We start from the raw sequence: 10,020 nt of genomic DNA on the forward strand, positions 1-10,020 counted from the left end.
GAGTGGAGAGACGTGTTCGGACGCGTACGCGAACCGGGCAGTGTCGGGGACCGGCGCAGGGTGTGAGGTGTCAAAACATTCAGTGTCAGTCCTGTGGAGGCACGGGAACGACGGTGGAAGGCGGCCGATCGGTCGGCAAGTGGTAGAGGTCTGCTGGGTGGAGCGAGGTAACCACGGTGAGGCCGTCGAGGCTTCAGATCTTATATGTCAGACAGGTGGTAGAGGAACAGTGGGAGACTGGCTCGACGTCGCAGATCTGGCTGTAGGCGATAAGGGGTTCAAAAGGACAGGCGGCCTGGCTGAGGGAGCGGGAGACGGCTACGAGTCCGTGATTGTGGGGCGGTACCCCCATCCCCGATTCTCCCCAGATTCGAGCACCTGACCCCGCAGATCCGATCCGCACCATCAGCGTCGATTCGTTCGACAATACCCGAGGCAAGATCCCGCTTCCCTTTGCTTTGTTATTTTAATATTTATATCTGATTAATTAGTTACGTAGATTATACTGATATTATATTATCTGCATGGGTTTGTTGATAATAGTGCGGTGGTTATATTTTTTGCAGTGATGCTATATATGATGAGTGGAAATATTGAAAAATAGTTTATGATTAATTACAAAATGTTTTTGAAAGAAAGAATAATTTTGTAAAAGGGATTATTCTGAACTATTGTTATGAGAAATATTTTAAAAGAATTTATTTCGGAAGAAGTAATATTAAATAGAATATTTAAAGATTATTTTAGATTTATTGTAATGAGAAAGAATTTACTTTGTGTAAAAGAGATTATTTTAGAATAATAATTTAAAAGAGTTTATTTTATAAAAAGATTATTTAAATAAATAAAGTTATGATTTTTTAAAGACTAGTTGGATTATTATAATGAAAAATAATTCTAAAAGAAATTATTTTGAAAAAAGAATTATTTTCTGAATTAAGTAGTTGCTGTTCATGATTACGTTTCGTGTTTTGTGAATATTTTACTGTATTCCACATGTCATGATGTGGTTGCGTGAAATTAGTATTATTATTATCTACTTGTTGTGTTTGAGAACCTTAGTAGTTCATGACTTAGTGGCCTCGTGCGTCATGAACAGACTTAGTGACATGTGTGAGTGTGTTGACTGAGTTTAGGCGGTGAACCCGAGTTTTCAATGAGTTTATGGTTGACTTAGAAAATACAAGAGAGTTAGGATGGGGAAGTCCATGTTTATGTGATCGGATAAGACTGTTGATGTATCTTCCAGGCTCGCGCCAGTGAATTCGTGTAGTCACTGGGGTTGGTTTGTTGGGCTAAAGTAAATTCGTGTAGTCACTTTAGTCAGTGAATTTATGTAGTCACCCGAGTTCTGCTTGAGTTCGGACCAGGCCGAAATCGGATTGCGTGTAGTCCTCTGACCGATTCGTATAGCGGTATTGGATGTGCGTAGAGGATTTGTGAACAGTCAGTTATCCGGTGATATGAATGTTGACTTAATGTGAGATGTGGACCAGTGAGTTTTAGGATGGCTAGTTACATGACCTTGTTGCTTGGCTAGGTATGGATTATTATGAGATATAGGACAGTTGTGTTTCTTTCATACATAGATCGGGGTTAATATTTAATTATCTATAATTTGAGACATATGGTATATACATGAGTGTTTCCTTGTTTGGATTATTTCGCTCGACGTACTACATCTCTTATTGTAGATTTTTAGGTATTAATTCCATCTATTGTATGCCCTTGTTACTTGGATGATTAGACTGATCGCTAGCTACATGATCTCGTTACCTGATCGATTTTGGATGCTTTACGTTATCATGATTTAGTAGTGTTTTCATGTTGATTTGTGGATTTCAGTTGTACGTTCTTTTATTGTTTCGGTTATTGTATCTTTTTTCGCTTGGGTTTTCGTTCGTTCTATTTTCTTTTGTGGGGTCTTGCCGCGCGCCATGCACGCTGACGTACACCTGTTTTCTCTGGTGTACGTCAGACTTAGAGGAAGAACATGTTCAGCTGGGAGATCGCTAGGAGCCGGAGGATTCTCAGCGGGAATGCCTTGTAGATGGAACAGAAGAACAAGTTGAAGCTTAGTTATTCCTTTCAGTTTATTTTCGTAGTATTTCCTTTTCACCTGATCATTGTTTTTTATATTCTCCAGTATTCTTTTGTTCAGATAGTTTTGTATAAGGGCATGTTGACCCAAATATTATGTCTGGGATGAATATTCATTTATGATATGTATTATTTTATTCTGTGTTGTTTATTATATTCTTGCTATTGTGATCGGGGACCTGTGTCTTTGCATTGTATTTATTTTTAGACGCTTAGCGTATTGGATTAAGAAGAAAATAAGAGAAAAAAATAATAGTGTATATTTTTTCTCAATCTAATACGTCACGGGCTTATTCACGTTCCGATTCCCGGGTATTTTGGGAAGCGGGGCGTGACAGGATCACTCATGATAGATCAAAGAAGTTGTTATGGCTATCCTAAGAGAGGTACATTGGGAATGTGCTAGAAAGATTTAACATGCACAAAGCAAAGCAGATCAACACACCACTTGTTGGACACTTCAAGATGAGCTCGAAGCAAAGTCCCACAAGTGATAAAGAAATGGAGGAAATGAAGATGATTCCATATTCATCTGCAGTAGGCAGTCTCATGTATGCAATGATATGCACAAGACCCAATATCGCCTATGCAGTTGGTGTTGTTAGTCACTTCTTGGCTAATCCGAGGAAGGAACACTGGGCTACAATCAAATGGATCCTCCGGTATCTACACAGTACTTCCAAGAAGTGTTTATGCTTTAGAAATGGAAAACATGTGCTAGAGGGATACACAGATGCAGACTTGGCCGGTGATATTGATTCTAGGAAATCAACGTCAGGATACCTAACTACTTTTGCAGGGGGAGCTGTTTCTTGACAATCAAAGTTACTAAAGTGCGTTGCATTATCCACTACTGAGGCAGAGTACATCGCAGCTACTGAAACTTGCAAGGAGATGCTGTGGATGAAGAATTTGTTGCTTGAGCTGGGAGTAGATCAAGACATGTATGTCTTGAAGTGTGACAACCAAAGTACAATTTACTTAGCAAAGAATTCAACTTTTCATTCCCGCACAAAGCACATTGATACACAGTATCACTGGATCCGAGGAGCTCTAGAAGAAAAATGCATACATCTTGACAAGGTTCACACAGATGAAAACTGGTCAGACATGATGATCAAGGCAATATCATCCAAGAAGTTTGAAGATTGCTGTCAAGGTGCTGGTTTACTACTACCTCCCAATTAAGTCGGGAGGGGGAGATTTGTTGGGATCCCTCCTTAATTGGGAAGCTTCTAGAAAATTCTAGAACTTACTGGAGAACTCTAGAGAAGTGTAGAATTCTCTAGAAGCGTGTGGAATCCTCTAGAATATTCTAGAGATGTGTTGAGCCTTCTGGAACATTCTGGAAAAGTATGGAATAGAATGGAGGAGTGTAGAGATTCCTTAGAAATCTCTAGAAAGTAAAGATATGTGTGAAGAATTATAGAGAGCTAATCTCCACCCTTGGATCAAATTAATCCCCATCACTCATTATGAAGGTGGAGTAGTATAAATAGGGGTGGAAGCCTTCATTCCTATCCATCCAAGACAAGAAAACAATCAACTTCCTAGAGTGAGAGAAAACCTCTAATATAGAGAGTTAGAGAGCCTATTTGAGAGAGAAGTGAGATAGCTTGAGAGTACTAATCCTCAAGCTCGAGTGAGCCACCGAAGTGAGACGGTTTTGTCAAACATAAATTCTTGTAATCCTACTATTCTTTTGTATAGTGAAAGAACCTTCATATTTGAGGACCATAAACTCTTGTGCTCCCATTACTATCTTAATTTATAAGTGCATATCTTTACTTCATGAGGCGGGAAAGACCGAGTTTTCCCAACATGGGCATTTGACATTTTTCACGAGGGGAAGATGCGTACATTTATAAATTCAGAAGGCTAGAAGCATTTTTTTCTTCTCTTTAATTTATAAGGAATTCCTCTTAATTGAATTTTGTTACTTGTTATTAACTATGATGGTTGGGCTAGTTTTGGCATTGTTTTTTTTAATGGGTTTTTTAAAGAAGTTTTTGCATGCTTATTGAAATTGTTTCTGTTTTTAAAGGATGCTTTTAGAAACATTCTGTTGATTGCTTTTGAAAGCAGCTTTAGTTTATTATTGTTGTTTTTTTAATTTCTATATCATGATTAGTATTTAAACAAATTTTTTCAAATACCAATAAATCATGAGGCTAAATTTATGTATCTTTTGGTTCCCATTTATAATGATATTTAAGCACAATTTTACCTAACACATTTATTGTTTTTGGAAGCATCTTTTGATATATATTTACTAAACATTTTCTTTCAGCAACTTATATAAGTTACTTCTATAAACTATTTATATAAGCAACTTATTCTAAGCTTCCTCAATTTCAAACTTGCCCTTGGGGCCTAAGGCTTAGGCCCTTTTCTTGTAGGATTCACCCTCAATGTGAGTCATTTTAATCCTTACGCGAGAATGTATAAGCCTCTAGACATTCTTGCCGACAACTTTTTCCTATTTTTTTGTCCATAGTTTTCTTGCAAAAACATATCACAACCCTAATGTCTTCAGCTGCTCATTTTGATTGATCCTCGACGCCACGTGGGCCGACCAAAAGGTGGGGGCCAATGAGATAGTTCCAGCAGGGCACCAAACATATCTCATGCACATCAATGTTTAGGCCACCATTTTAATTTACTAAACTTACAAGATAACATAAATTTCCAAGGTAGGTTCTTAGTTTATGGAATAAAATATAATGTTCAAAATATGTTGGAGGGTAGACTTAATCTCCTAGTCCTCATACCATTACGAAATATGGTTAGTGACAGATACATTAAAGTTTGTAAAACACAATTATACAATTATATTTAAATCTAATTGGTTGAATCGCGCTATTTTAAAAGCTAATCATAGGCAAAAAAAAATTTTAATATTGTGATCGATTAACCATTGATTGAAGCCTAGGTATACAAAATTTTGGTATGTCAGACTAATTTTTTTCAACATATATCTAGAATGAGGAGAGGAACTAATTGATTATTATGAAGGGATAATTTAAGATTATCAAGGTGAGAATACATACTCATATGTATGGCTAGGTGGAATATCTAATAGTCTTACATAATGTTATGAAAAAAAGAAAGTACTGAGTTAAAAATACAGCAGAACCGTAGCTAGATTCAAAATAAAATAAAATATTTCCTATTTTCCCTCAAACTTGTATCATTTTCTTTCTAGAAAAAAAAGAAGTTGTAAACTCTGCGACAAAATATAACTCAACAGCTCAACACACGTAGTAGTATTGACTCGAAGGACCAATTTCTCCCATCAAAGCACCTGATTTCATAGAACGAAGACTGAAGCGAATTCAAAGCGCTAGCTAGCCTATCATTAAGACTTTAAAGGGCAAAAACAGAAGAAAATATGAAAACAAGCTCACTTGCAATGTTTTCGGTGGTGTGGTTCGTTGAACACTCAGATTCTGGTCGGCAAGAAATTAGTTGGAGAACATGATGGTCTAATGTTTTATGCTCTTAATATGAGCAAGTGGGCGGCTAATGTGAAGACTAGAGAGACAGGGGACGGGTAAAGTTTGCCATTTGAAAGAGACTCATGTTTACAAATGCAGTTTACAACTTTCTTAGGGGGCGTTAGTCAATTGGGACATTTTTATCCAAAATGGGATAATTGTTAAAGTGGAATAATTTTTCGCTAGTGGGATATTTTAGCGGGATAAATAGGAACAATTTTGTGAAACGGGATATTTTGATAAAATAACGTGGGATAATTTTTTATAATCATGAAATATATATTTATGCATTTTGAAGATATATGTACTATTTATGTATTTTAAACTTACTATTATTGATTGATAATTGCTTACAAGAATGTTCTTTACTATTAAATAACTTTTAAACTTACTATTATTGATTGATAATTGCTTACAAGAATGTTCTTTACTATTAAATAACTTTTGGTTAGACTATTACAAGAATGTTCTTTACTATTAAATAACTTTTGGTTAGACTATAAGATATTGACAATTATTATTATTATTATTATGATGGTCTAATGATGGCGATAACCATAATAGGAAAGAAGTAAAGAAAAAAATATAAAAAATAACAAAATAAATATGAGTTCTAGTTTTAAGTGACTAACCCTCCTTAGGAGATTGATCTGGCGTTCGGGAGAGTTTATTTTTTTGTTAAAGTAGCTTTTAAGCTAGTTTTTTTCATAACTGTGTGTTTGGTAGCTTTTAAGTCCCATTTAAAAAAAATTTGTTATCCACTAATTTTTAAAAATAGTAGTTCATAAGCTCATCTAAGTAAGCTAGGTCTGACCACTTAAATGACTACTCTATCCATAAAATGTTTATTGTAAAAACCAAAACTACTAAAAACCAGCATAACTTTATATAAGCTATAAAAAAAATAAGCCCTCCGAATATTGGCTTGGTAATAAATATTTTTCAGGGTTGCTGTAAACAGTTTGGAGAAATTTTTACAATAAAGACTTGATCAAATCGATTAAACAACAGTGGATGATAGCTAGGGTGAATTAGACGTTTCAAAATTCTACGTATAATTGGGGTCAACTACGATTTATAAATCATTTATGATGAATGAGAATGAAATTCATTGCTCTTGGCTACGATTGGTCATCTTAATATATATCTCCTTTTATGCACCAATGAAATAAATAGTCTTGAAAAGAATGTTGCCGGCTATAAAAAGTATATAAGGTAAAACGTAGGAAATTCTAGTTGACTATATACCTTCAAATTTTATTCTAATTTTATTTAGACACAAGTAACACATTAATGAAAATAGTATTCAATCTCTCCGCTCTAATTTTTATTTTTGTTTGACAGACTCCATCCTAAGGTACTACTTCAAATTTTTAATTATCAAATGAGAATATTCAAACTTGAAATACAATTAGTGTGTTATCAATGCTATGAAATTTTATTCAAACTTATGAAAATTTGGAACTACTTTCATTTTTTAAGCCCAGCACCTGAAGTCAAAATTACTGCAATTAGCGTATAAGTAGTCGTATCTGGATCTAAGTTGCTAGTTGCTACATCTATTTAATAAACTAACAAAGTATATTCGGTTAAAGATGCTATTGTTGAGTTAACAATTAATTGGGGTTTTTACATGTATATACCCCTAAATTTTTGATATTTGCAAAATTTCCCTCATATCTTGATATTTGCAAATTTTGCTCCACAAATCTTTCGCATCGATTTCTTCTTCCCCTTCTATTTACTAATTTTAGTTTTTAAACCAGAAATCTGTTGGAACTTTTTGACATTACCTCATTTAGAAGGTAATATTCTCAGGATGGAGTCGTAGAAAGATTCAATATACAAGTTTTAAGGGGTATTTTTGCAAATATCAAGATTTTAGGGGTGATTATTTAATATTAAAAGTTGTCGGGGGTATATATACAAAAACCTCAAAATTAATTAAGTCTGGGTTTTAAAATAAACAGCTGTAAAACTTTGCGTTTAAATTAAAACGGTTTTTCTATAGAGTGCCATTGGGCACTCTATAAGAGAGGAGAGAGATAGAGAGAAATGAATGAGGAGACGCATCAGCTTCTTTAGTTGGTCTCGTGACCTGAGCAACATACGACATTCAAAACCCTAGGGTCAACACCGGACAACGCGTAACCTTAGATCAACGCCAGTCAACGCGTTGCGATCAAAAAGTCAACGTACGACGGTCAAAACCCCAGGGTCAACGCCGGTCATTCATTTCTCTCTATCTCTCTCCTCTCTTATAGAGTGCCCAAGGGCACTCTATAGAAAAACCGAAATTAAAAACCATGAAAAAAATGCCTCCGCGTCTATCATGGGCCACACCACCATCACGCTGACGTTGCCGTCCAAACAACTCGAATCTTATCATCGTCACTGACCGCCACGTGTCCTTCAACCTCCAGGGGCATTTTCGTCAACAAAACATATAAATACGACCCCCAGCGGCCTCCTCCTTCCCTTAAAAAAAAAACTCTTCAGGATCTCCGCCCGAATTTTTTGCTCCGTTTTATTCGGCGGATGACGAAGGTTTACCCGAACGCTCCCTCGGCCGAATCTCCGTCCACTCCGCCGTCAGATTTGACGGCGGACAAGGAGGAGGTGATGACGGTGTGGAGAAAGTCGCTGCTTTTCAACTGCCAGGGGTTCACGGTGTTCGACGGAGAAGGGAATCTCCGTTTCCGGGTGGATAGTTACTCCGGAGGGCGAAATGACGAGATTGTCCTCATGGATTCTTGTGGAAAGCCCCTCTTTAGTATTAGAAGAAAGGTAATTTTTTCTTGAAATTTTGATTGTTTTAAATGATTTTTTTTTTTGTTAGATTTGAAACTTGGGATCCTAGATAGTTAGTTTTTATCTGCCAAGATTCTGTTTTTGTTTGATTTTTGTTAATAATATAAATTTTAAAGTGGAAATAGATTATTTTGTGCCGCAGAAGAGATCCTATCAGAATACCTTAAATAGTAGAGTTGTAATTCCAAAAATAACCCTCTAACAATATGTGAAGTATATAGGCCACTCTAAGGAATCTGTGAAGGTTCGATGTGTGTTTGATTTGGAGTAGGTTCGATGTGTGTTTGATTTGGAGTAGTCAGAACCACAACATGCGATAGGAACAGCTCTTGTTCGAATTGTCGAAATACTCTTCGAATTTCACTCATAAGCAACTCTCTATATTTCGATCTTTTCCATTTTACTTTCGTAATAACTTTTTGGTGTTCTAACGACATCAAACTTGACGCGACAACGATATTAGATCAAAATATGTTATTAGAAGTTTAGAGAACGCTCCATTAATTGAAGAAATGTTCGATCTAACTCGTGGTCTGATAACGTTATGCAGAGACTGAGTCTAACCGAGACCTGGCTAATCTACGACAAGGAAGAGACGGTCGAGCCCCTCTCTTCGGTAAAGAAGCACGTGACCCTCCTCCCCTCCAAAGGGCTCGCTCACGTGACCCCTTGCCGTCCACGTAGCCCTCACTCGTATTCCGTCGAGGGCTCGTATGCGCAGCGTAGCTGTACGGTCTACGACGGCCAACGGAACACAGTGGCGGAAATACGAAGAAAGGAGGCCCCTAAAGGCGTTGCCCTCGGTGGCGACGTATTTCGCCTCGTGGTTCAGCCGGGGGTAGATTTGTCATTTAACATGGCGATGGTCATCGTGTTGGAACAGATGTACGGATCGTAGATGGTAGAGATACGGTGTATACCAAGGGCGTGCAGAGAGAGGCTGTACATGTATGTGCATCTTGAATCATGTGGTTGGAAGAATTTTTTTTTTTTTTTTTTTGTTTTTACATGTGGTTGGAAGAATTTTTTTTTTTTTTTTTTGGTCTTTTTTGTCTATGCATTCTAGGTTGTTGGATGTATAGATTGGAGATTAAGACATCTCTTTTTCTTTATCTTTTTTTTTTCCTTCTTAAGGTTCAGTACATTTTGCATTGACTGATAGTACATTTATTTGCTCTTGATGTTAACTTATCCTCAAACGCTGAAAGTTCGCTGAAAGTTCAAAGGGTTTACTGTAATTTATCTAAAATATAACTTATACTCAAGTTGCAAGTATTGAATGGAACTTGCACGCTAAGGGCCTGTTTGGATGGACGTAACTATTAGAAGTAAGAAGTGGATCGAAGATGTAGCTTCCTCAATTGTGATGTAGAAAGTAACAGAAATAGTATCTATTTTGTTTGTTTCATATATTTTTAGAAGTAGCGGAAATAGTACTTCATCATCTTCTTTTATTTATTTGTATTTTTAGAAGTAGCGGAAATAGTACTTCATCATCTTCTTTTATTTATTTGTTTGTTTGGATAGAAATTGGATATATTATCATCTTCTTTTATTTATTTGTTTGTTTGGATAGAAATTGGATATATTATTTAAGATCATCTGCCCTTGG

At 36.3% G+C, this 10,020-nt stretch overlaps 1 protein-coding gene across 1 annotated transcript; it reads left to right on the forward strand.

Moving 5' to 3' along the window:
* Positions 8,090–9,405, forward strand: LOC109822918 (protein LURP-one-related 8-like). The gene is made up of 2 exons (XM_020389189.1): positions 8,090–8,384; positions 8,959–9,405. The coding sequence occupies exons 1-2, from the start codon at positions 8,136–8,138 to the stop codon at positions 9,304–9,306; spliced, it is 597 nt and encodes a 198-aa protein (XP_020244778.1). The 5' UTR covers positions 8,090–8,135; the 3' UTR covers positions 9,307–9,405.

Source organism: Asparagus officinalis, chromosome 8, assembly GCF_001876935.1.
Source record: "Asparagus officinalis chromosome 8, Aspof.V1, whole genome shotgun sequence".
Classification (NCBI taxonomy): Eukaryota; Viridiplantae; Streptophyta; class Magnoliopsida; order Asparagales; family Asparagaceae; genus Asparagus; species Asparagus officinalis.

Coding starts and splice junctions, on each gene's coding strand:
- LOC109822918 (XM_020389189.1), top strand. CDS start 8,136: ATGACGAAGGTTTACCCGAACGCTCCCTCGGCCGAATCTCCGTCCACT. Junction 8,385..8,958: donor TCTTTAGTATTAGAAGAAAG/GTAATTTTTTCT, acceptor AACGTTATGCAG/AGACTGAGTCTAACCGAGAC.